The sequence below is a fragment of the Somniosus microcephalus genome, chromosome 6 (assembly GCF_052327205.1).
Source record: "Somniosus microcephalus isolate GS21.2 chromosome 6, FLI_Smic_1.0, whole genome shotgun sequence".
Classification (NCBI taxonomy): domain Eukaryota; kingdom Metazoa; phylum Chordata; class Chondrichthyes; order Squaliformes; family Somniosidae; genus Somniosus; species Somniosus microcephalus.
In genome coordinates, this window is record NC_140992.1 from 247,769,040 (window position 1) to 247,796,971 (window position 27,932).

Here is a 27,932-nt window from a genome sequence, read left to right on the forward strand (position 1 = left end):
CGTGCACCTTTGTGCAGTGCTGGTCAGTGTTTGCAGCACCTCAATGCTGTAGAACACTGAGCACAAATGTCAAATGAATGTGGGCATGACCCCTTTAAGGAAACCGACTGATGACGCGTCATCATCAGACAACATCACCAGACTCACTTCCTTTTAATTGGCCGGGAACTTCGCAGGGTGGGCTTAACAAACCAATCAGGGCAAAATCACTTGGGGGAGCGGGGTTTGAAGCTGCCACCTACTCCGGCTGCACCGTACTCGCCACAGTTGGCGAAATGGCGGCCTGCGAGTCGCAAATACATGGTTAAACAAAGAAACATAGTGGCCCAAATTTTGCCCTGTTAGTTAGACATGTTCATGCAAGTTTAGGTTTTTAAAATTTTTGCACACAAAGTTGCTGGAAATGCGAGCTGCTAACAGAGCGGCCAAGGCAACAAGGCATCTAGGGCCTTGGTGAACAATGGGACAGACAGTGTATCTCCTTAACCAATGAGATTGAAGGACTGAGAAATAAACAAACAGGCAGGACTGAGAATGAGGGTGAATTAGAGTGGATGAATTCAATGTCAAAATCAGGTACAGAAAGAGAAATAATGAAAGGGAAAGAAACATTGGATTAAGAGGGAGAAAAAAGACAAAGGAAAAGTAAGAAAAATAATTTAAAATCTGACAGTCTTAAAATCTCCTAAAACCATTCACAACTTGAAGGGATGAGACTCCACACTTGCAATTGTTCATTTTCTGGGCAAGAGAAGTTGATTGGCAGTCATTAACAATTATCACTTATGCTGTTAATTACGAGACTTAATTTTCTGTGGCAAGTTTAATGGGCAATCAATGTGCAAATGCAGCAACTCCATGACACTCACGGGGAGGTTACAGATGCTGTTTTCGCGAAGCTAACGGCAGAGCAGCACAAGTCGGCCAGCAACTTGTGGCGATTCGCAATTCATGGGGTCTCTCTTCTTCGCCACAAGTTGATGGACGATTTGTGCATTAATAACGGCAAGTGTCATTCAGACGATGCAATTTTTTCAGCAAAATCTGGCCCAATGGAAAAAATGGTTTACATTACTAGCAAATTTTCCCAATGCTAGCGTTATGTCGGAAGTGCTTTATATTACAAAACACAAACATAGGTCACGGTAACTTTTGTGCACGTGACAAATACTTTAATCCTGGATAGGAGGCAAATTGAAATCATTTGACAGACCAAGAAGTTAACGCACCAAAAATTCAAAGCAAATGTATTCCACTTTGAGGGGAATCTAATACATGTTTAAGATTATGAAAGGCTCGGAGGGTAAATATTGAAAGGAATCAGTGACAAGGGGCATAGGCTCAAGAACCATAAAAGGTTACAATGCAGAAGGGGGCAATTTGGCCCATTATATCTGTACTGGCTCTTTGCTAAAGCAATCCAAAACTAATTCCACTTACCCATGCTTTCCCCATCACCCTGTATCTTCCTGGGCTTCAAATATTGATCCAGTTTTCCTTCAAAAGATGCATTAAAATAATCTTGAAAAGAACTATGCCTGTGGCAAACCTTCCCCTCTGTTCATCTATTGATCATAACTGTATGCCCTCTAGTTACTGACTTCACTGACCAGTGAAGATAATTTCTCTTCACTTACCTTATCAAGCCCCCTCAATTGTGAGTATCTCTATCAGCTCTCCTTGGGACTTTCTCTGTTCTAAAGAAAAGAACCCATTTCTCTAGTCTCCTCTCATAACTAAACCTGATTTTGCAAGATATTATCTGAGTGAATCTCTTCCGTCTCCTCTACATGGTCTTGACATCCTACCTTGACAGAAGGTGCCAAGAACTGGGGAAGTTAAATTCAGTTAATTAATTAAATAAATCTGGAATAAAAAGCTAGTATCAGTGTCACTAATATTGACCATGAAACTACCGGATGGTCGTAAAAGCCCATCTGGTTCACCAATGTCCTTTAGGGAAGGAAATCTGTCGTCCTTACCCAGTTTGGCCTATATGTGACTCCAGACCTACAGCAATGTGGTTGACTCTTAACTGCCCTCTGAAATGGCCTAACAAGCCACGCAGTTGTATCAAACCACTACGAAAAATAATGATAATAAAACTGGACTGATCACCCGGCATTGACCTCGGCACCGGATCCTGACACAATAAAGGTGCACCCAGCCCAGTCGACCCTGCAAAGTCCTCCTCACTAACATCTGGGGACTTGTTCCAAAATTGAGAGAGCTGTCCCATAGACTAATCAAGCAGTAACCGGACATATCATACTCACAGAATCATACCTTTAGCTAACGTCGCAGACGCTTACATCACCATCCCTGGGTATGTCCTGTCCCACCGGCAGGAAAGACCCACCAGAGGTGGTGGCACAGTGGTATACAGTTGGGAGGGAGTGTCCCTGGGAGTCCACAACATTGACTCCAGACCCCATGAAGTCTCCTGGCATCAAGTCCAACAAGGGCAAGGAAACCTACCACGTACTGCCCTCCCTCAGTTGATGAATCAGTACTCCATGTTGATCACCACTTGGAAGAAGCACTGAAGGTAGCAAGGGCACAGAATGTGCTCTGGGTGCAGGACTTCAATGTCCATCACCAAGAGTGGCTCGGTAGCACCAATACTGACTGAGCTTTGAAAGACATAGTTGCCAAACTGGACCTGCGGCAGGTGGTGAGAGAACCAACACGTGGGGAAAAAACCTACTTGACCTCGTTCTCTCCAATCCACCCGTCACAGATGCATTTGTCCATGACAGTATTGGTAGGCGTGACCACCTTGTGGAGATGAAGTCCCGTCTTCAAACGGAGGACACACTCCATTGTGTTGTGTGGCACCACCACCGTGCTAAACGGGATAAATTCAGAACAGATCCAGCAGCTCAAAACTTGGCATACATGAGGCGCTATGAGCAATCAGCAGCAGAATTGTATTCCACCATAATCTGTAACCTCACGGCCCAGCATACTCCTCAATCTACCAGTACCATCAAGCCAGGGGACCAACCCTGGTTCAATGAGGACTGTAGAAGAGCATGCCAGGAACAGCACCAGGCATACCTAAAAATGAGGTGCCAACTTGGTGAAGCTACAACACAGGACCACATGGCATGCTATAGACAGAGTTAAGCGATCCCACATCAACGGATCAGATCAAATCTCTGCAGTCCTGACACATCCAGTCGTGAATGATTGTGGACAATTAAACAACAGGAGGAGGAGGCTCCATAAAACATCCCCACTCTCAATGATGGCGGAGCCCAGCACGTGAGTGCAAAAGACATAGAAACATAGAAGATTGGAGCAGGAGTAGGCCATTTAATGAGATCATGGCTGATCATCCAAATTCAGTACCCTGTCCCTGATTTCTCCCCATATCCCTTTAGCCTTGAGAAATATATCAAATTCCTTCTTGAATATATTTAATGAATTGACCTCAACTGCCTTCTGTGGTAGAGAATTCCACAGGTTCACCACTCTCTCGGTGAAGAAATTCCTCCTCATCGCTGTCCTAAATGGCTTACCCCTTATCATTAGACTGTGACCTCTAGTTCTGGACTCCCCTGCCATCGGAAACATCCTTCCTGCATCTAGTCTGTCTAGTCCTGTTAGAATTTTTATAAGTTTCAATGAGATCCCCTCTCATTCTTCTAAACTCTAGCAAATATAAGCCTAATCGACCCAATCTCTCTTCATACGTCATTCCCGTCATCCCAAATATCAGTTTGGTGAATCTTCGCTGCATTCCCTCCATGGCAAGAACATCCTTCCTCAGAAAAGGCAACCAAAACTGCACACAATACTCAAGGTGTGGTCTCACCAAGGCCCTGTACAACTGCAGCAAGACATCCTTGCTCCTGTACTCGAATCCTCTCGCTATGAAGGCCAACATACCATTTGTCGTCTTAATCGCCTGCTGCACCTGCATGCTTACCTTCAGCGACTGGTGCACAAGGACACCCAGGTCTCGTTGCACTTCCCCTTTTCCCAATCTATTGCCGTTCAGATAATAATCTGCCTTCCTGTTTTTGCCAAAGTGGATAACCTCGCATTTATCCACATGATACTGCATCTGCCATACATCTGCCCAATCACCCAACCTGTCCAAATCATACTGGGGTTTGTCTGCATCTTCCTCACAGCACACACGCCCACCCAGCTTTGTGTCGTCTGCAAACTTGGAGATATTACATCTAGTCCCCTCGTCTAGATCATTAATATATATTGTGAATAGCTGGGGTCCTAGCACCGATCCCTGCGGTACCCCACTAGTCACTGCCTGCCACTCAGAAAAAGACCCGTTTATTCCAACTCTTTGCTTCCCGTCTGCCAACCAGTTCTCTATCCAAGTCAGTACCTTACCCCCAATCCCATGTGCTTTAACTTTGCACGCCAATCTCTTATGCAGGACCTTATCGAAAGCCTTCTGAAAGTCCAAATACACCACATCCACTGGTTCTCCCTTATCTATTCTACCAGTTACATCCTCAAAAAATTCCAGTAGATTAGTCAAGCATGATTTACCTTTTGTAAATCCATGTAGACTTTGTCCGATCCTGTCACTGTTTTCCCAAGTGCGCTGCTATTACATCTTTTATAATGGACTCTAGCATTTTCCCCACTACCGACGTCAGGCTTACCGGTCTATAATTCCCCCGTTTTCTCTCTACCACCTTTTTTAAATAGTGGGGTTACATTAGCTACCCTCCAATCCATGGGAACTATTCCAGAGTCTATAGAATTTTGGAAGATGACCAGCAACGCATCTACTATTTCTAGGGCCACTTCCTTAAGTACCCTAGGATGTAGATTATCAGGCCCTGGGGGTTTATCGGCCTCCAATCCCGTCAATTTCCCTAACACCATTTCCCTACAAATACTGATTTCATTCAATTCCTCCCTGTCATTCGACCCTATGTTCCCCGAAATCTCTGGAAGGTTATTTGTGTCCTCCTTTGTGAAGACAGGCTATAATCATGGGAGATTTTAATCTTCATATTGATTGGACAAAGCAAATTGGCAAAGGTAGACTGGAGGAAGAGTTCTTAGCGCATATGCGGGATGGTTTCTTGGAACAATACGTTGGGAGAAGGCTATTTTAGATCTGGTAATGTGTAACGAAGCTGGATTAATTAATGATCTCAAAGTGAAGGATCCGCTTGGGAAGAGTGGTCATAGCATGGTAGAATTTCAAATTCAGTTTGAGGGTGAGAAAGTTCAGTCTCAAACTAGTGTCCTGAACTTAAACAAAGGTAATTACAAAGGTATGAAGGCAGACTTTGTTAAAGTGGACTGGGAAAATATATTACAGGGCAAGACTGTAGAAAAACAGTGGCAAACATTTAAGGAGATATTTCATAACTCTCAACAAAGATATATTCCAGTGAGAAAGAAAGGCTCCAAGAGAAGGATGAACCATCCGTGGTTAACTAAGGAAGCAAAGGATGGTATTAAACTGGAAACAAAAGCATACAATGTTGCGAAGAATAGTGAAAGGCCAGAGGATTGGGAAATTTTTAAAAACCAGCAAAGGGCAACTAAAAAAATGATAGAGAAGATAGCTTATGAGAGTAAGCTAGCAAGAAATATAAAAAAAAGACAGTAAGAGCTTCTACATGTATATAAAAAAAAGGAAGAGAGTAGCTAAAGTAAATGTTGGTCCCCTAGAGGATGAGTCTGGGGAATTAATAATGGGAAACAGGGAAATGGTGGAGACTTTGAACAAATATTTTGTATCGGTCTTCACGGCAGAAGACACCAAAATCATCCCAATAATGGATAATCAAAGGGGCTATTGGGGTGGGGGGGGGAAAGGGGGGACTTAAAACAATCACTATCACTAGAGAGAAATTACTAGGCAAACTAACGGGACTAAAAGGTGGACAAGTCCCCATGACCCGATGGCCTGTATCCTAGAGTTTTAAAAGAGGTGGCTGCAGAGATAGTGGGCTGGATTTTCATTGAGGAGTCAGGTAGGAAGTGGGACTACAACTTTCGGGACCTGTTGACAGATGAAATATCATCGTTTCACAGCTGTTTGAAGCTGTCAAACACTGACAATCTGTATTCTAAGTTAATTCCTTCCTCTTAGAGATCTCTCCGGAACAGAAAGCTGAATGCTGCAATTTTTGACAGCTCGCCGCTATTCTGCTTTCTGTGCCGGTGAGATGGACTCCCGAGACCTGAAGGAAGGAAGGCTGTAAAGGTATGTAAAACTTATTTAAACACTTTACACACACCAAACACACTTACCTTTGCACTAATGCATCCATCACTCACCTGAACACCGGACATCTCGACCCCTCCAAGCCCTTCATCCCGACGGTCCGCCTCCTCTAACTTGGCGTGGTTTGGAGCCGTCGGGAATCCCACACTTCAACATTAAAAATAGGGATTAAGCTAAAAACTGCCCGTTGGCACTAATCCCCTTCCCGCCTTGGGGAGGCGGGTCCCAGTGCAGGGCGGGTACCCGCCTTTGAAACTGGCATGGAGGCGGGTTGGGTTCGGGACCCCCGATTTCGGGATTTTAACCCCCCACACACCTCCACAGCCCAATGAAAATCCTGCCCAGTGGATGTATTGGTTGTAATCTACCAAAATTCCCTGGATTCTGGAGGTGTCCCAGCAGACTGGAAAACCGCAAATGTAACGCCCCTATTTAAGAAAGGCGGGAGACAGAACGCAGGCAACTATCGACCAGTTAGCCTAACATCTGTCATTAGGAAAATGCTGGAGTCCATCATTAAGGAAGTGGTAGCAGGGTATTTAGAAAATCATACTATAATCAAGCAGAGTCAGCATGGTTTTATGAAAGGGAAATCATGTTTGACAAATTTGCTGGAATTCTTTGAGGATGTAATGAGCAGGGTGGATAAAGGGGAACCAGTAGATGTCGTGTATTTGGATTTCCAGAAGGCATTCGATAAGGGGCCACATAAAAGGTTACTACACAAGATAAGAGCTCACGGGGTTAGGGGTGATATATTAGCTTGGATAGAGGATTGGCTAACGACCAGAAAACAGGGTCGGTATAAATGGGTCATTTTCAGGTTGGCAAACTGTAACTAGTGGGGTGCTGCAGGGATCCATGCTGGGGCCTCAACTATTTACAATCTATATTAACGACTTGGATGAAGGGACCGAATGTAATGTAGCCAAATTTGCTGATGATACAAAAATAGGTGGGAAAGCAAATTGTGTGGAGAACACAAAGAATCTCCAAAGGGATATAGATAGGCTAAGTGAGTGGGCAAAAATCTGGCAGATGGAGTTTAATGTGGGAAAATGCGAGGTTATCCATTTTGGTACGAAAAAAATAATTTTAAATGGGGAGAGATTACAAAATGCTGAGGTACAGAGGGATCTGGGGGTCCTTGTACATAAATCACAAAAAGTTAGCATGCAGGTACAAGAAGTAATTAGGAAGGCAAATGGAGTGTTGGCCTTTTTTGCAAAGGGCATGGAATATAAAAGTAGGGAAGTCCTGTTACAACTATACAGGGCGTTGGTGAGACCACACCTGGAGTACTGCGTACAGTTTTGGTCTCCTTATTTAAAGAAGGATATACTTGCATTGGAGGCAGTTCAGAGAAGGTTTACGAGGTTGATTCCGGAGCTGAAGGGGTTGTCTTAGAAGAAAAGTTGAGCAGGTTCGGCCTATACTCATTGGAGTTTAGAAGAATGAGAAGGGATCTTATTGAAACATATAAGATTCTGAAGGGGCTTGATAGGGTAGATGCAGAGAGGATGTTTCCCCTCGTGGGGGAATCCAGAACTAGGGTGCATAATTTCAGAATAAGGGGGCACCCATTTAAAACGGAAATGAGGAGGAATTTCTTCTCTGGGGGTCGTGAATCTTTGGAATTCTCTTCTCCAGAGAGCTGTGGAGGCTGGGTCTTTGAATATATTTAAGGTGGAGTCAAGGGTAGGGAAGTGGAGTTGAGGCCAAGATCAGATCAGCCATGATCTTATTAAATGGCAGAGCAGGCTCAAGCGGCCAAATGACCTACTCCTGCATCTTATGTTCTTATATTCATTACACTTACACTTGCCCACAGTGCTTTTGCACTGCGACTTGCGGTAATTAGAGAGTCAAAACAGTGCGATGCCCTCTACAGGGGATCTGGGGCTTGTGTGAACAGAGCAAGCAACTGTGTGTCTCCTCAACCAATCAGATTGAAGAATCCTTACTGAGAGATGCAGAGTCTGAACCAGGAAGTGTAAGTTAGAATATTAAATTCAACGCCAAATCATGTACAGAAAGCAAAATGAGAGGGAAAGAAAGATGGGATTGAGAGAGAGAGATAAAAGAGACAAAGAAAAAGTTTTTAAAAAATTAATTGCCAACTACTGCATAATTAAAACCTGAAGGAATGAGACTCCACACTTTAGATGCTTAAATCAAAGGGACTTTTAAATTAATTTTGAACATGGGAATATTTATTTTTTAGAATTGTTATTTCTTTATTTGAGGATTTCTCATAAGCTTTCTAATTGGTTGGCCTGACCCACGCTATCCCAGGGATGCTTCCGAACTGCCAGCGTCCCTGGGATCAGTGGGCCTTACACCTGGAGGCCCAGGACCCGAAGCCACCTGGTACTTTTGTATTTTTATTTTATTTATTTTTTTTTTTTTTTTTTTTTTTTTCGGGTCGGAGGCGTACTCCCGAGGTACGTCTCAGATTGCAAATTTCTGCCCATTGGTAACAGCTCAAGTATGTGCAAGGTATCAGCTTGAAGCCAAAAAGATTACTGATGAAGCAAGGAAAAAATATTACAGCTAGCTTTCTAAATACATAATTCAAATTTGAAACTGGATCACAATTCACTCAAAAGGAATCAGAACCAGGGTCCCAGTTTTCTTTTGAACAAATCAAGCAGAGACATTCTTACCAGCAAGTTGACCAGCCAGTGGACGGGATGACAATTACGACATTGAATTCTGCACAAGATTTCACATCATAAATTTGCCATTTCAGTGGATAACCAGAACGTGTCCAGTGTCAGTGCCCAAAAAGGATTTATGGTATTCAACACAGATCTTGCTATTCCTCTCCTGGGAGATATATGCAACTGTTGCATATAGAAGACCTTAATGGACCAGTTTGCTGGAAGAACATGGACTGCATCACCTAACTAATGGTAGGGCAGTAAATGCAAATGGTACTCATATTCCTTAAGACTACTCTAGGCAACTGGCAGGTGTAAAAGAAGAAAGAATGGTCTTGAGAGATTAGTGTGGGAACTGCCAGCTTGCCTTGAAGCTGCCCGTGAGTCTACATAGCACATATTGTATAGTTTGGAGGCTTGCCGAGTAATCTGAAATAGGCTAATTTCGCTTAAAGAAAGTGTATGGCACATTGTGGCTTTATACAAGATCATGGAATGGCAGAGGATTCAGGGAACCCCCACTTGCAAAGTTTATATCAACTTTCATAAAGCTCTCGACCCAATTCCTTATGCTGCCATCATGAGGAAGCTGGAATCATGGGAGTGCATGGCCAAATTTTGGATCTTATTCAGGATGTGTACTCCAGCTCCAATATCAATACAACGGTAGCTGAAAGGGGTAGCTGAACTTCTCAAAGGGGAGTGAGGCAAGGCTGTCCACCAACACCCTCATCTTAACATCTTCATCAATAATGTGCTGAATGGAATTGTAAAGGATGATCTCGGATGATCCATTCAAGATCTTAATGGTATTCATTTTAGGAGATGTCCAGGGATGGGTTGGGGGGCGTGCGAGGGGAGGGAGAAGAAACAACACATTCATTTGAGGGGTCTGGGGTTTTGGTCCTCGAGAAGGCAGCTAAAATTGTTGGGAAAGCATTTCTGGTCCGGACTTCTCTGGGCGAGATATGGGAGCATGTTCAGTCGCTCAAGCATCACAGTCCTTGGTGGTGTAATGGGAGATCGAGTTATTAACTCATGGTGGTGGGGATGGGGGAGGTAAGAAAACAATTGTTGGAACTGTGGGCAGCACTCAGCAGTGTTAGCTGTGGCTCAGTAGGTAACACACTCGCCTCGGAGTCAGAAGGTTGTGGGTTCAAGTCCCAATCCAGGGACTTGAGCACATAAAATCTAGGCTGACACTCCAGTGCAGTGCTGAGGGAGTGCTGCACTGTCAGAGGTGCCATATTTTGGATGAGACGTTAAACCGAGGCCCCGTCTGCTCTCTCAGGTGGACGTATAAGATCCCATGGCACTATTTCGAAGAAGAGCAGGGGAGTTATCCCTAGTGTACTGGCTAGTATTTATCACTCAATCAACATCACTAAAAACAGATTATCTGGTCATTATCACATTGCTTGCTCTGCACAAAATGGCTGCCGCGTTTCCCACATTACAACAGTGACTACATACCAAAAGTACTTCAATGGCGGAGACATCCGGTGGTTGTGAAAAGTGCTATATAAATGCAATGCAAGTCTTTCTTTCTGGGAGATGAGCACACTTCAGCAGCAGCAGCATTCATTTCTTTCACTGTGAAATTCCTGATTTGGGTCAGAATGGAGGCACAGAATGGGGGCCAGAAGGTCGGCAGGTCGGATTAACACTTCTGCTGGGGATTTTGCCAATATGTTGGGCATGAAGCTGAAGAGAGCATGAGAGAGCAGTTATGGCTTTCGCTGATCTGGCCAGCTTCTGTGAAAGGTTCTTTGGGGAGACTAAAATGCTATCCGGTGATCTGGCTGAAAGTTCGAGTGTGCATACATTAGGTAAAAGCACGATGGCACTTGGCTGTGCTGCCCCCCACTATCACAGCTGGAATTCCTGACGAAGGGTTTCGACCTGAAACGTTGACTCTATTTCTCTCTCCATGGATGTTGCCTGGCCTGCTGAGTTTTTCCAGCATTTTCTGTTGTTATTTTGGAATTCACTATATAGGTTCACATATGAATAATGACCAGTTGGACAAGGTACCAGAATGAAATCAACAACTTTAGAACAGGTGAGAAAATTGGCAATGAGAGGGACAAAAAATATACAACAAACTTCCTTTTCCAACCTCAACAAATAAAAGTAGCAACCTCAGTTTTCTTTTGGAATCACCAATTTCCCCCCCAAAGTTTATGTCCTCAGCATCAACAGGAGCTAGATTTCACACATTACTTCAAAAAAATGTTAACCAGTCAGGATTTACTGAAATCAATGTTGATGGCAAGACTTTATTTTTCTGTGTGTCAGATTAGCAAAACGTGAATATGCTGTGTAAAGATAAACCATTTGCTGTAAGATTTTGCTATAACGTGACCAAACTTAAAAGTTGACCAAATTTAATACACCAGCAGGCTGCGAGAGGCTGAGAGGTTGGTTCCTGTGGGAACTTTGTACGAAAGCTGTTAATCAGATAAGGAAGCAACAAACCCTGAGCAGGAACAAACGGTTGGGCGTTACAAAGACAGGAACATCTTCAGGCAAATGGTGTGAAAGGCCTTGGGGCCCACTGATAAGAGGAAAACTGCCACCGAACATTTGTCACAGTTTGGGAAACATACTCATTGAGGAGCCTGCCCAGGTTTTTAGGGTATAAGAGATGCTGTTTTAAGACACTCGGGGCTGCTGCAGTCAGGCGATCTGGTCAGTTGCCAGAAATCATACGCCTAGTCACTGATTAATTGACCACTCGCTGGCGTTAATACCTATGTAGAGTTGGCTTATTATCGCTTGATTTTAAAGTAAAGGGATAGCTGTGTATGCGGGGGTATAATTGGGAATTATTATACGCTACATAACTGTCGGATGCTTACTTGTAATCTCTTGCTGATTTTAAGTAAAAAGATGTTTTTCCACAGATTCATTGGGTTTTGTGTTGTCTGTTTGGCGGGTTTGAACTTTGGAAACTGTTGGATGGGTTAAAGGACAAGGGTGAATTTAAACATCTTACAGTTGTCACATGAAACTTGTGTGGTGAATCAGTGAAGTGTGCAAACTCATTTTGGTCCCTTATCTAACATAAGATCTGCATTGGTGGAATTGGTGGAAAATCATTCCTATCTATTATTTGCAATGTGGATGCTTTTGTACGAAAGTAGTTTTGAAGGTCAATACCTTCAGACGCTGAAATCAAACTTGGATGAGCAAACTGCAAGAGCAGAAATAAGCATTAACAAGTGGAAACGAATGATGCATTTTATGACTGGAACTCCCACTGTATAAGCTGGGCCAATATACAGTAATAGCACTGGAAGGTCAGAGAGAGCACTTCTACTGTACCTGAGCACCAACTGACACGCTAAATCTGTAGCGAGTTCAGATTTCCATCTCTAGAAAAATGTTACAATATACAGTTCTTTTCTCCCAAAATATGTTAATTATACTTCCTGCTGTAGCAGTCGTCAGATAGTTTCCTGATGTTTGCACTGGAGATATCCTCGTCATTCACACACCCAGGTTGGCTGAAATGGCACCAAAATAGACCAGGGTGCAGTAAAACAAAAAAGGTTTTGAAATAGAAGCTAATTGAGTTTTCTCTGTCCTCGCCCAACATCCACTCTTGCAGAAAAGCCAATTCGAACTCTGGGCATTCTGGTGAACTTGGAGGCATACACTCAGTTACTGCTGCTCCCTTATTTCTGTGTTTTATGTTCTTAATCTCTGCTACTTAGCAGCCACAATCATTTTTCTGACTACAGTTTCATCGTGGTAACCTCATGAATGAATGAATGCTATTTGTAGTTCACCATCTCCAGAGCACAAAATTGAAATTGGTTACATGATACTGCAGTATCAAAACTTTACTGAAAGTGTTTGTTTGAAGAAGGGTTCGACCCGAAACGTCAACTCAAATTTCTCTCCACGGATGTTGCCTGACCTGCTGAGTTTTTCCAGCATTTTCTGTTGTTATTTCGGATTTCCAACATCCGCAGTATTTTGCTATCGTCCAAATAAATGTACTTGTCATTTCACAGCATTTTTATTTCCACTGTAATATTTATATCTGCAGTCACCTAAATATTTCTAAGACAAAAGAACCTGTTCATGTCAAGGTGCATTCGACATTGCCTCGTAATTATGATTATACGCAGGTATATCTTGACAGTTGCAGCATGCCTTAAAATAGAATAGCCATAAAAATATGAAATCACAAACAGCAAAAATAAAATATATACACTATATTTCAGAATAAACTACCAACAATCCAGGCTAAAATATACTTGAGAATCATTAGCTACTGAAATCTTTGTTGTGCCTTATTGAAAAACTATAGCATAATGAATATAGACAGAGAATTACAAGGCTGTAATTTGATTAAGGTGATGAGTAAAACACAGAGCAATGTTCAAACATTTTAGGAGAAGAACTAAAGATAAAATTATAGTCTGACCCGACTTCTCCCAGGCCTTAGTCAATATTAGTCAAGCCAAGCACAAGAAGATCCCTGAAAATGTCCAACAACCGTTTTTCCTTGCCTGCGTTGGCACCTCCAAGATGAGGAACTCACGTCATAAAATAATTGTGCGCACAAAGATCCTAACAGTTTAAGTACCATGCATTGGACAGGTATTATAAATATCACTCCTAACCATTTGTTACACAATGTGTACTGTACAGAAAACATTTTTTGAAGTCTTCATGTCTCTACCATTGTCATGCAGCAGGTCCACTCAACGTACTGTAGTTGCAAAGATATCACTCGCCAAGAAACAAGAACACTGTGTAAATGTATAGCATCAAGTAATGAAGGCTTTATGAAACAAGGTAACTTGGTTTTTTTAATTGGCGAGTTTATTCTAAGAAATAGTACTAGTTAAAAGATATTCGTAGCTTTGTTGATATAATCATTAAATATTTACAGAATTGTTTTGGAAGAAAAGATGCTGTTTATTTCACAAGTGGAAAATACTTCGCTTTCCAAACAAAACTGTTAACTTAATGAAAATATTTACCATAATCGGAAAATTAATTTCTTACTAATAGTGCAATGATTTATATGTAAACAACGTTTTACTTTTTCTGTGTGCTTTGTCACCTTTATTCATGACTCACCTGTCTCAGCCAGTGCAGTCGATTCTCCAGGTCTCCCGCCGCGGCCTTCTCCAACTCCCGCCTCCTCCTCACCCCTCTCCCACCGTCCATCCACACTCATACTCCCCCCCGGGCTGGGACACACCGACACAATCTGGGTGGAAGTGTAAAACAACAATGCCGAAATCCCAAAACTGAGGGAGGGAAAGAGTTTTAATGGAACATTTATAGTGATGACCCTTCTGCCCTGTTGCAAGCACTAACTCAATCACAGCCTCCCCCACTCAAACTGCGATTTGTGTTTGCCTCTGCAACCTGTCGACGCCATTTCGAGGCTCGCTATTGGCTGCCGCTGAAACCACAGAGACCGCCGAACTCCCGCTGACGTGAGGGGGGGGCGTAAATAGATTGGCATCTCTTCAGCCGAATCAGGAGCCGCAATTGCCGCGTCATTCGAAAGGAGACGTCCAATCATCTTGAAGGAGAGGCGGGACAATTGGGACAAGTCTGTCCAGGGAAAGCGTCTTTCATCACCTGGCAGTTTGAAGGGGAGGAGAAGCTGGAGGGACGCCAAAGCAAGGGGCAGTTGTCGAGTTGGATCACTTCATTGTAACCAGTTGCTTGTCGATTTAATAGGCAAAGGAACATTTGATCCTTCTGTTTATGTTTTCTTTATTAATTAATTATTTACAAAAAATTTTTTACAGGGCTATGGGGAAAGAGTAAGGGAGTGAAATTAATTGGATAGCTCCACCAATGGGCCGGCACAGGCACAATGGGCTGAATGGCCTCCTTCTGTACTGTATCATTCTATGATTCTATATGTAAAAGACTTTCATGGATACAGTACTTTATTATATCTCTGAGAAACAGCTCAAAGTGCTTTACGCCAATTAGTTCTGGAAATTTTTTATAGGCAGTGGCAACACTTTAATTTGCATACAGCAACATCCAACACACAGAAATTAAATGCATGATCAGGTACTCTTTTTGGTGGTGGTGGCTGAGGAAAGAATGTTGGCCACAACACTGGACAAACCCGCTGCTTCTCTGCGAAAGGCTGAACACATAGTATGGAATTTCTGGCCTCACCAGCTGTGGGCGAAGATGACTTTGCTCTCCTGTCCCTCCTCTTCCACTTCCACCTGCCCCTGCTCACCAGAACTCAGTGGATCACCCAGTGAATTGTCTTCAAACTGGTGATGCCCTGGGGTAATGTTTCTGAGTTGATGCGTGTGAATGTAAAATGCAGTGAACAATTCTAGTTGAAGTGTTTGGGGACTGTTTCTGCAGGATCTTGCTGGTTCTTCATGGGTCATACAACAACAAGAACTTCTTGCATTTGTATAGTGCCTTTAACATAGTAAAACATCCCAGGGCGCTTCGCAGGAATGTTAAAATTTGACACCGAGCGACATAAAGAGATATTAGGACCAATGACCAAAAGCTTGGTCAAATAGGTAGGTTTTAAGGAGCGTCTAAATAGAAGGGTTTTGCCCAAAAGTTCTGATACTGTGATTGAGAGGAGCCCAAAGATGAAAATTATCTGGGTTCAATAATGGGAGATTGCTCTGCCATCTTCCACCCTCTGTAAAATCGAGCTCAACCAAAACTCTGCTGCCTATTTCCTAGCGCGAACCAAGCCCGTTCACCCATCACCACTGTATTCACTTACCTACATTGACTCCCGGTTTGGCAATGCCTCAATTTTAAAATTTTCATCCTTGTTTTCAAATCCCTCCATAGCCTCACCCCTCCCTATCTCTGTAACCTCCTCCAGCCCTACAAGCCTAAAAAGAAAGACAACATTTGTATAGCACCTTTCTCGACCACCGGACATCCCAAAGCACTTTATAGACAATGAAGTACATTTTTTTTGAAGCGTAGTCATGGTTATAATGCAGGAAACGTAGCAGCCAATTTGTGCACAGCAAGATCCCACAAACAGCAATGTGATAATGGCCACTTAATCTGTTTTTAGGACACCAGGGATAAATCCCCTGCCCTACTTCAAAATAGCACCATAGGATCTTTTACGTCCACCTGAGAGAGCAAATGGGGCCTCAGTTTAACGTCTCATCTGAAAGACGCCACCTCCGACAGTGCAGCACTCCCTCAGTACTGCATTGGAGTGTCAACCTAGATTATTGTGCTCAAGCCTCCAGAGTGGGACTTGAACCCACAACCTTCTGACCCAGAGGCAAGGATGTTACCAACTGAGCTACAGCTGACATAAACCCTCCAAGATCTCTGTGCTCCTACAATTCTGTCCTCTTTGCAACCCGATTTTCATTGTTCCACCATTGGCAGCTATGCCTTCAGCTGCTTAGGTCCTAAGCTAGGATTCCCTCCCTAAACCTCTCTGCCTCTCTACCTCTGTGTCCTCCTTTAAGATGCTCCTATCTATCTATCTATTTGACCAAGCCTTTGGCCACTATCTCCTTATGTAACTTGGTGTCAAATTTTGTTTGATGACGCTCCTGTGAAGTGCCTTGGGACGTTTTACTTTGGTTAGTTGCAGTAAAGGGTGCAATTTTGGACATCGCATTATATAAAAGGTGTTAAAGCTATGGGGATAGATAAATTCACCAGGATGATGCCAGAGATGGTAAACTATCATTTGGAGGATAATCCTGAGATACTATGGGGGGAAAATTCTGTGGCGCCCCCTTCGGGGTGCTACTTTTAGTGCCCCGAAAAAGTTAGTGCCCCTGTGCCGTAAATTCAGTGGAAGCAGGAGGCGGGGTACTACTGGAAGTGCTCCCCCTCCTTCTTGGGGCGTTACCATTGACTATCGCGGCGCTATGTGCATTAGCGCCACGCGCGCAACACGTAGCGCCGCATTATTGCAGGCCTCCCTCCCCTGATTAAAGGGGAGGGGCCAAGTGCTGTACGTACCGGGGCCCTGCTGGACCACCAGGGAGTGGGGCACCAGGAAAACCGATCGCCGCCAGCACCCCACATAAAAAAACAGAAGGAGGCAGGTGCTGGCAGGCGGCCAAAAAAAATGGCTGCCTGGCACCTGCCCTTTAATTTGTGCCACTGCGGCTGTAAAAACGCCACCCTGACCCTGTCGGACATATCATCCAGTAATAGGTCAGGGGGCACGACCAAAGTTTGCGAGCGGGGCGCTGTGCACGGTGATGATGTCATCGCTGGAGGCGCAGCACCGCGGGGCGCTTCTGGCAACTGCCACCGCTAACCTCCCGCTGAATTTCGCAGGAGGCGTTAGTGGCGCGTGCCCAGGCGCTAGAGACTTTGCACCCCAGGGGCGCTAACGGGAGGCACAAAGCAACCCAATTTTTCCCCCTAGGACTATAGACATTGGAGCACAGAAGGCTAAGAGGCGATTTCATCAAAATTGTTTTTAAATTATGCAGGGTATTGATAGCATAAGTAGGGAAAAACTATTTCCTCTAGTTGGGAAGTCAGTGAGGAGGGATCATCAATTTAAGTTTATCAGTAAGGGAGTGAGGAGAGAGGTTAACAGCATTTTCTTTATGCAGAGGATTACTGGAGCATGAAATGCTTTGCCACCACAAGTGGTTGAAGCAGGCACCATTGCCTCTTTGAAGAGAAAATTGGATAAATTGGAACCAGAAGAAACAACAGAGCTGTGGCAAAAGAGCAGGGCAGTAGATACATAGATACATAGATACATAGAGATAGGAACAGGAGTAGGCCATTCGGCCCTTCGAGCCTGCTCCGCCATTCAATGAGATCATGGCTGATCTTACCAGTTCAGTACCCCGTCCCCGCCTTTTCTCCGTAACCCTTAATCCCCTTAGCCTTCAGAAATATATCCAATTCTCTCTTGAAAATATTTATTGAATTAGCCTTCACAGCCCTCTGTGGCAGGGAATTCCACAGGCTCACCACTCTTTGAGTGAAGAAATTCTTCCTCATCTCTGTTTTAAATGATTTGCCCGCTATTTTTAGACTGTGGCCCCTGGTTCTGTGCTCCCCGGCCATTGGAAACATTCTCTCTGAATTTGGTTTGGCAAAAAGAAAATACTGCAGATGCTGGAAATCTGAAATAAAAACAGAAAATGCTGGAGAAACTCAGCAGGTCAGGCAGCATCTGTGAAGAGAGAAACAGAGTTAACGTTTCAGGTTGATGACCTTTCATCAGAACTGGAAAAAAGCAGGAAATGGAACAGATTTTTAAGCAAGTGAAGAGGCTGGGAAAGGGGGGAGGGGATGAAAGAATAAAAGGGAAGGTCTGTGATACGATAGAAAGTGGAAGAGGTTAAGAGACATTGAGAGATATTCAAGGCAAAAGGATTTGGTTTGGATTGCTTTAACAAAGAGCTGGCACAGACATGATGGGCTGAATGGCCTCCTTCTGTGCTGCAAACAGAATCATAGAATATACAGTACAGAAGAAGGTCATTCAGCCCATCATGCCGATTCCAGCTTTTTAAAAGAGCTATCCAATTAGTCCCACTCCTCTGCTCTTTCCTCTTAGCCCGGACTTTTTTTTCCCTTCAAGTACTGTATATATCCAATTCCCTTTTGAAAGTTACTATTGATTCTGCTTCCACAACTTTTCAGGCAGTGCATTCCAGATCATAACAACTCCCTGAGTAAACATTGTTTCCCTCATGTTGCCCCTCGTTCTTTTGCCAATTACCTTAAATCTGTGTCCCCTGGTCACCGACCCTTCTGCCACTGGAAACAGTTTCTCCTTATTTACTCCATCAACACCCTTCATGATTCTGAACACCTCTATCAAGTCTCCCCTTAACTTTCTCTGCCCTAAGGTAGAACAACCTCAAATTCTCTAGCCTCCCCACACAACTGAAGTCCCGCATCCCTGGTACCATTCTAGCAAATCTCCTCTGCACCCTCTCTGAGGCCTCGACATCCTTCCTAAAGGGAGGTGCCCAGAATTGAACACAATACTCCAGCTGAGGCCTAACCAGTGTTTTATAAAGGTTTAGCATAACTTCCTTGCTTTTCTACTCTATACCTCTATTTATAAAGCCAAGGATCCCGTATGCCTTTTTAACAGCCTACTCAACTTGTCCTGCCACCTTCAAAGATTTGTGTACATACACCCAAAGGTCTCCCTGTTCCTGCACCCCCTTTAAAATTGTACCATTTAGTTCATATTGCATCTCCTCATTCTTCCAACTAAAATTAATCATTTCACATTCCTCTGCATTAAATTTAATCTCCCGTATGTCTGCCCATTTCACCAGTCTATCTATGTCCTCCTGAAGTCTGTTGCTATCCTGCTCACTGTTTACTACATTTCCAAGTTTTATGTCATGTGCAAACTTTGAAATGATGTCCTGTATACCCAAGTCCAGGTCATTAATATATCAAAAAGAGCAGTGGTCCTAATACCGAGCCTTGTGGGACACCACAGTATACTTCCCTCCAGTCTAAAAAAAAATTGTTCACCACTACGCTCTGCTTTCTGTCCCTTAGCCAATTTTATATCCATGCAGCCATTGCCCCTTTAATCCCATGGGCTTCAGTTTTGTTAACAAGTCTTTATATGGTACTTTAACAAATGCCTTTTGAAAGTCCATATGTACAACATCATCCGTACTACCCTCATCAACACTCTCCGTTACTTCATGAAAGAACTCAATCAAGTTACCTTATATGGTCCATTAGAATGTACAGTAACTAAATAGAAACATAGAAGATAGGAGCAGGAGTAGGCCATTCGGGCCCTCGAGCCTGCTCCGCCATTCAATGAGATCATGGCTGATCATCCAAATTCAGTACCCTGTCCCTGCTTTCTCCCCATATCCCTTGATCCCTTTAGCCTTAAGAAATGTATCCAACTCCTTCTTGAATATATTTAATGAATTGGCCTCCACTGCCTTCTGTGGTAGAGAATTCCACAGGTTCACCTCTCTCTGGGTGAAGAAGTTCCTCCTCATTTCAGTCCTAAATGGCTTACCCCTTATCCTTAGACTGTGGCCCCTGGTACTGGACTCCCCGGCCATCGGGAACATCCTTCCTGCATCCAGTCTGTCCAGTCCTGTTAGAATTTTATAAGTTTCAATGAGATCCCTTCTCATTCTTCTAAACTCCAGCGAGTATAAGCCCAATCGACCCAATCTCTCCTCATACGTCATTCCTGCCATCCCAGGTATCGGTCTGGTGAATCTTCGCTGCACTCCCTCCATGGCAAGAACATCCTTCCTCAGATAAGGCGACCAAAACTGCACACAATACTCAAGGTGTGGTCTCACCAAGGCCCTGTACAACTGCAGCAAGACATCCTTGTTCTTGTACTCGAACCCTCTCGCTACGAAGGCCAACATACCATTTGCCTTCTTAACCGCCTGCTGCACCTGCATGCTTACCTTCAGCGACCGGTGCACAAGGATGCCCAGATCTCGTTGCACTTCCCCTTCTCCCAATCTATTGCCATTCAGATAATAATCTGCCTTCCTGTTTTTGCCACCAAAGTGGATAACCTCGCACTTATCCACATGATACTGCATCTGCCATGCTTCTGCCCAATCACCCAACCTGTCCAAATCATACTGGAGTTTCTCGGCATCCTCCTCACAGCACACACGCCCACCCAGCTTTGTGTCGTCTGCAAACTTGGAGATATTACATCTAGTTCCCTCGTCTAGATCATTTATATATATTGTGAATAGCTGGGGTCCTAGAACCGATCCCTGCGGTACCCCACTAGTCACTGCCTGCCACTCGGAAAAAGAGCCGTTTATTCCAACTCTTTGCTTCCTGTCTGCCAACCAGTTCTTTATCCAAGTCAGTACCTTGCCCCCAATCCCATGTGCCTTAACTTTACATGCTAATCTCTTATGCGGGACTTTATCGAAAGCCTTCTGAAAGTCCAAGTACACCACATCCACCGGTTCTCCCTTATCTATTCTACCAGTTACATCCTCAAAAAATTCCAGTAGATTAGTCAAGCATGATTTACCTTTTGTAAATCCATGTTGACTTTGTCCGATCCTGTCACTGTTTTCCAAGTGCTCTGCTATTACATCGTTTATAATGAACTCTAGCATTTTCCCCACTACCGATGTCAGGCTTACCGGTCTATAATTCCCCGTTTTCTCTCTACCACCTTTTTTGAATAGTGGGGTAACATTAGCTACCCTCCAATCCATGGGAACTGTTCCAGAGTCTATTGAATTTTGGAAGATGACCAGCAATGCATCTACTATTTCTAGGGCCACTTCCTTAAGTACCCCAGGATGTAGATTATCAGGCCCTGGGGATTTATCGGCCTTCAATCCCGTCAATTTCCCTAACATCATTTCCCTACAAATACTGATTTCTTTCAGTTCCTCCCTCTCATTAGACCCTATGTTCCCCGACATCTCTGGGAGGTTATTTGTGTCCTCCTTTGTGAAGACAGAACCAAAGTATGTATTTAATTGGTCTGCCATAGCTTTGTTCCCCATTATAAATTCCCCTGATTCTGACTGCAAGGGACCTACGCTTGACTTCACTAATCTTTTTCTCTTCACATATGTATAAAAGCTTTTAGTCAGTTTTTATGTTCCCTGCAAGCTTACTCTCATACTCTATTTTCCCCCTCTTAATTAATCCCTTTGTCCTCCTTTGCTGAATCCTAAACTGCTCCCAATCCTCAGGTTTACTGCTTTTTTTGGCCAATTTATATGTCCTCTCCTTGGATCTTATGCTATCCCTAATTTCCCTTGTTAGCCACGGTTGAGTCACCAGGGAGTACAATTTAGAGCAATTCCTCACAGGAAGTACAATTTAAGGCCTTAAAGAGATATGCCAGTTGAATAAAGCTCCATCTTTGCCGCTGACACCTTTCCTCAAGGCAGTCCCCTCATGTCTATTAAGAAAGGCCTATCAAGGTGAAAACACTTCCCTTGTTATATAATACAATGTGTGTAACAAAACCACACTCCTGTTATTATAAAACAGCATATCTTCTGACTTATCATGAACAACGCCATATGACATCTGCTCAAAAAAAATAGTGCTATATATTTCAGAAATCTTGTACACAGCGCATTAAAGGTCTGAAAAAGATTGCTACTTTTAAAAATTATGAGTGGAATTCCCATTATTTCAATTACTTCCTTTATGCTCGATCATTGCTCCATAATTGAACTATGTAGCTTTCTACAAATTTTGGCTTAAAAAGAAAAAAAGAAACTTGCATTTATATAGCGCCTTTCACGACCTCAGGACGTCCCAAAGCACTTTACAGCCAATGAGGTGCTTTTGAAGTGTAGTCACTGTTGTAATGTAGGAATTTATCATTTTCATAAAGCAAAATTATGTGGAGGACCAAAATAACAAAGTACAAACAGTAAAATGTAATGTAGAAAGTAAAATAAACGGTATACATATGGTGGTATAAAATGCAACCTTACAAGTTGCATTTATTCACAAAACATGATCAGAAAATTTTGTAAACTACTGAAATGTGTTATTCTAAATTCCTAAAGTAGAGATCCTTGCTTATTCAAGAAGTCTTGTCAATAAGAAGAATGTGCGACAGTTTGTCGCATTTGTCTAGGAAATGAACATCATGTAAGCTACAAAGCCAAAAGTTAATTTATTTTGGAATCTGTTATTGCAGGTTAAGGGTCCTTACTGATGTGTCTGTAGTCCATGGTGTCAATTGCACTTTTAGTGTTACTTACAAAAGACTTACCCAAAATTTAGGAAAACAACATCAATATTTAATGTTACCCTCTCCTTTCATAAATTATACAAGATATTTTCTTTCTTACCATTTGTGTTTATCTTCTTGACTACATTTCCTTTGATGAACCACAGGACATGTGTTTGCTTTCCTGAAGTATCCTCACACAGTATCTGTTTTGGATAATTTGATACAAACCATCAGTTGTTTGGCCTGCAAAATTGTTTTCAGTTACCTAATTGGTCCAAACAAATTCCTCTTGAAAAATATTCTGCAACACTGGAAATGGCAAGAAAAAACATGAAACTAATGTGTTCATATTCATTTCCATTTTTTGCTACTTTAACAAAGGTTTATTTTTAATTATTTTTATTTATTTGTTTATTTTTAATGGGTTAATGTCTTAATTAAAATAACAGGCAGGGGAATTTCATACAAATGCACTGAAGTGCATGTGGAATTGCTTTATAGCAGCAAGTGATTGATAGAATTTTTTGCCTTTGACTGCAGCACTGAGAAAATGTTGCATTGTTAGAGATGCCAAAGGAAAAACTGGGCTCTGCAGCACCCATTTTTTTAGGCACTACACAGCCTCCTATCAGTGGAAAATGGCGTTCAAGATGCGCGCGCACTTCTGATGGGAAGTGCAGCGGCCGCCATCTTGGTGAAGGGGTTTGCACGCGCACACCGAATGATAGCTGGCAGCATGCAGAGCAGGCAGATTATGATGTCAATCAGTGTGCAACGCTGATTTGATGCCAGTGCTGCCATTTTCGAATGCCTACGCCCTGTCTTAACCTCACACAGCTGAACATGACGTTAAACGGCATGAAGGATCCCCCACCAGGTTAGTTGCTGAATTATTTCTTCTGGCTGCTGGTGTAATTGCACGTGTTTTTGGAGTTTTCCTATACTTGCCTAAAGTTTGAATAGTCTACAGGGAATGGTCTGACGGTGCTGTAGTACTTTTTTGTTCATTTAAAAGTTTGTGCTGAAACAAGTTGCTTCCAGATATGGGTGGCCTGATAGGCCTTCCTCTTGGAATTGAGCATAGCTGGGAGAATGAACAGAGGCCACGCAGAGCAGGACAAGAGGAAGAGGAGGGGAGAAGGGCTCTCAGCAGGAGGCAATATCCGCTGAGGGTCTTTAGGGAGCAAAATTCTTACCTCAACTACAGTGGGAACCAATGCCTGAGATGTCTTCGCTTTACTAAAGAGGTAGTGACCGAAATCTGCCAACTGCTGCAGCCACAACTGCAACCTCAAAGCAGGGCAAGGGCCATATTGTGACTGTCAAGCTGACCATGGCTCTTAATTTTTATGCTTCTGGCTCCTTCCAGGCTGCTGCTGGAGATATAAACAACATCGCCTAGTTTCTACGTGATCAAATAATTAATGAGTGATACTTGAAACCTCAACCACACCTCCCCATTCACCAACAGTCCCATGCTCCTTACCTTTCCTCTATCACTGGTCATCACATTATCCTCTTTCCAACAACACAAAAATAAAAACCAAAAGAAAATGTACTTTGCAATCCAAATTTATAAATTCAATCATGAAATAATGCATACAAAAACAAATTAAACACCCTTGTGCATTCCATTAGTGCCTGTCTTCTGTGTGTCTTTGCCTCTCCTAGTGCTCCTACAAGGTGCTTCCCCAGTGGCTGCCGCATGGCTGGTGGAAGGCTGCTGACTTTCAATAGGGAGCCTGCAGATGGCCTTGGAGGGCGACCTCGTGCAGCCCTGGGCCTAGACTGCATCACCTTGGCCTGGGCTGCAGCAATCTGGGCTGGCTGGCTGGCAAGCAACAGCAAGGGCAGGGCTGAGTGGCAGGGGTGGGATCAGGAATGGTGTCATCCTGAGAGAGGACAGCAGGTTCATGCTCCATGGAGCCACTGCCACTCTCCCTGGGCGGTGCCTCAGCAATCCTACTGATCTGTTGGAGAACAGATTGATGAACCACTGTATCGCCCTGGAAGCCCTTTCGAACAGTGATATCCAGAGCCATGATGGTAGCCGTTTGAGCTTCCACTGCAGCACTCAATCCTTTGATGGAAGCTGTTTGTGCTGCAATGGAAGCTGCGAGATCAGCCATCAGATGTTGCATCATGGTGGATTCCACAGGTGTGGTGATGGAGGTGACCACCCATTCCATGTTGGAAAGGATGGGCTCCAAGCACTGCGCAAATCCCTGTGTCAAGTTGGTGCTGGACTCCTCCATGCTCCTTGACATTGAGTGCAGGCTTTCCAGTGCACCAAGCATTTGGCTATGTGCAGCCATCAGTCTTCTTCTGTAGCCTGGGCCATCAAATTCCTCCTCTGACTCCTCTGCAGCAGAATTAGTGTGTGACCTTACTCTCTGGTGAGCTGGCACCTGTGCTATCCTTTCCCCCTGCCCTGGCTCCTGTGCACTTGTGCCTGGTGTCTCACCACATGCAGATCGCTCCTCTATCCTAGCCTCTAAAATACATGCAGTGTCAGTTTCTGAGCTGGTGGCTGCGACTGTAAGATCACGTTTCTTCATCTTTACTGTCTCCTTCCTCTTCCTGCACCTCCACTGACTGGGAAGGCTCCAGTTCTTGGGTATCTGAAATAAAAAGGAGATAAGGGATGGGTTGTAGTGAGGGGAGAGGAGAAAGTAAGAAGTGCATGCTTACACCATCTGCAGCTTCTAAGTCAGATGAGATTGCGGGATGAGGGAGAAGTGGGATGAGAGAAGGAGCATTAGGTATGCAGATACCCTCATCATCAATCGCTTCTCCCCCACCAATGGCCGAGGCCTCAGTGATGGCCCTTCCCATGATGGGTAGCACTGACTCCTCCATAGGGGTTAAAACATGCAGGCGTGCTTGTCCTCCTCCAGTTCTTTGCTGCTGCCTGCTGTTATACGCCACCTTCTCCTGCAAGAAAGAGGGAAGTTCAGTGAGTGTCCTGCAATATGTTTGGGTGATGTGGCTGTCATGGTTGAATAGCTGCAAGTGTGTGCGAGCTGTGAGTTGTGGGTGTAAGGCTTGCAACAGTGCTAAGTGTGTGAGGGTGAGGTAAAGCATATGAATTTAGGGTTGAGTACTGATTGATAGAGATTGTTGGTAGGTTGATGATGGGGCTGTAGAGAATTGAGCAGTGGCTGAGGCTAGTGGTGCAGTTGGTAGGATATGACATTTGAAGATGAACTCACTCATCTTGACAACTCGTGTGAGATTGTTAAACTTCTTCCTGCATTGCATCGATGTTCATGAAGCAACACTCCTGCCATTGACCTCTGCCGCTACTTGTTTCCACTGCCTCCTGAGCATATATCTAGAGAGCCTCCTAACCCCTGTGGATACAGGACGTCTCTCCTTTTCACCTCTTCCGCCAAGACCTCCAGTGCATTATCTGAAAACCTTGGTGCTCGCTCTCTCACATATTCCACCATCGCTCAAAGTATCAGAGCACAGTTTCAGTTTTCAACTGACTCCCACCACTTCTTGCAGCCACAATGCAGCTCTCCTTTAAGAGGTGCAGACTGCCTTTAAGTAGCGCTAGCCACTCGCCATATCGGGCCCCCGGCTGATGCATGCAAACAATGAACAGTGCGGGTACTGCTGGCTGCACGCAGAAATCATGTAAAATAGCAGACAGCACCAGTTTAACATGCTGCCTGCAATGCAATGAACGAGTGTGGTTTAATCGTGTACCCCAATCCTCAAGCTTGTTAGCTAATTTCTCCCCCACCATCTTTTGGATGGGACGTTATATCAAGGTCAGACCTGCCTGTTCAGTTGGATATGAAAGATCCCATGACACCATTTGAAGAAGAGCTGGGGAGCTCTCCCTCAACCAACACCAATAAAAACAGATAAACTTCTCACTTACCTCATTTGCTGTTTGTGACATCTTACTGTGTGCAAATTGGCTGCTGTGTTTAACTAGGTTACAACAGTGGGGTAAAAATTCGGATATGTTGCTTCTTGATGCACAGCGGGAGCATATAATGCAAATAACGCACTCCCAATCTATGATTTTCTGTCCATTAAGGATCTTCGATCTTCAGCAGGCCTCTATACAGACTTACATTTAGGACCATGTCATATAGAGAGACTAATGTGATGTCACATAGTTAGAGTAAATATGAATTAAAAATGATTTCAACCAGCTGTGCATCAGGAAGGACCCCATTGTTCTGTATCATTGGGAACCATAAATGGCTGCATGAAATCAAATCTAGTCATTGTATTTCAGTAGGAAACTTTTAATCTGAGTGGATTTGCTTTGTTGCTTCAAGCCTTTGTTCAGAAACCAGTAAAGCAGTGCATAAGGAAGCTCAGTGAGACTGGTGGCTACCTTCAATACAGCCCTGATAGATTGTTCCATAAGATAGTAGTTGGTGTACCCTTCATAACTTTGCTGTGCAAAGGGAATAACACATGGAGCCACCATTGGATGAGGACCTTCAGTAGGATGAGAGAGAGACACTGATGACTTTGAGGATGGCAAAGAAGCGAGAGGTCTCCTACAGCAGCCTGCAGCCAGAGCTCTTTGGCAGCAGTTCACTGAACAGTGCTTCAGCTGAACAGCTCCTGCTGTTCCCCCACGGTAACATCTGCCCCAGTCCTTCCAGGCTTCAATAAACCAAAGACCAACATTGATATTCATGTCACCAGACATTGGCGGGTCACTAGCTACTATAGGGACACTACTATAGATTTTTAAAAAGTTTTTAATTTTCTCTCTCTCTCTTAGGCAGTCCCTTGGAACCGAGGATGACTTGCTTCCACACTAAAAATGAGTTCTCAGGTGGCTGATGAGTCCAATGCGGGACCTACAGTCTCTGTCACAGGTGGAGCAGACGGTGGTTGAAGGGGCGGGTGGGTGAGGTGCTTGGGTTGACATGCTGTAAGGTTCTCAAAATTCCCACATTCCCCCAAGGTTATTAATAAAAGGGACCCTGCATGGACAATTTAAAAAGGGTACACAAAAGATGGCGTCCGCACCTTGTGACCAAAAGCCTGTAAGATTTTAAAAGCTTGGACTCCGCAGCACAGAACAGGCTGCTTTGGGAAATCGAAACTTAAAATGCATTTCTGTGAAAAGGACTTTTGTGTTTGAAGGGCCAGACAGCTAGGCAAACATTGAATATGCATTACGTCAGATCAAAACAGATCAACCCAGTCAGGCCTAAGCGCAAGGCCATTAGTTTGTCCGCATAAATAATCGGAAACAGCTTATGGAAGCCATCAAGGCTGCACAGGCCGATTAAAATGCATTAATGACAATACAGCCTGGGCATTGGGCCATCAGGTGCGATAAACAGCCATCTAAAGCCAGTTAGTTTAGATTGGT

General features: G+C 43.8%; 1 protein-coding gene and 1 pseudogene across 1 annotated transcript in view; both read right to left on the minus strand.

Annotated features, from left to right (window-relative positions):
* The window catches only part of pmfbp1 (polyamine modulated factor 1 binding protein 1), an 840,874-nt gene extending 826,656 nt beyond the window's left edge, over positions 1 to 14,218 (minus strand). Inside the window, 1 exon segment of the mRNA XM_085991731.1 lies at positions 13,990 to 14,218. Coding sequence (XP_085847857.1) covers positions 13,990 to 14,089 — 100 coding nt within the window. The 5' untranslated portion in view covers positions 14,090 to 14,218.
* Positions 14,219 to 22,659: 8,441 nt separating this feature from the next.
* On the minus strand, positions 22,660 to 25,134 carry LOC147116636 (uncharacterized; annotated as a pseudogene).
* Positions 25,135 to 27,932: the final 2,798 nt, after the last annotated feature.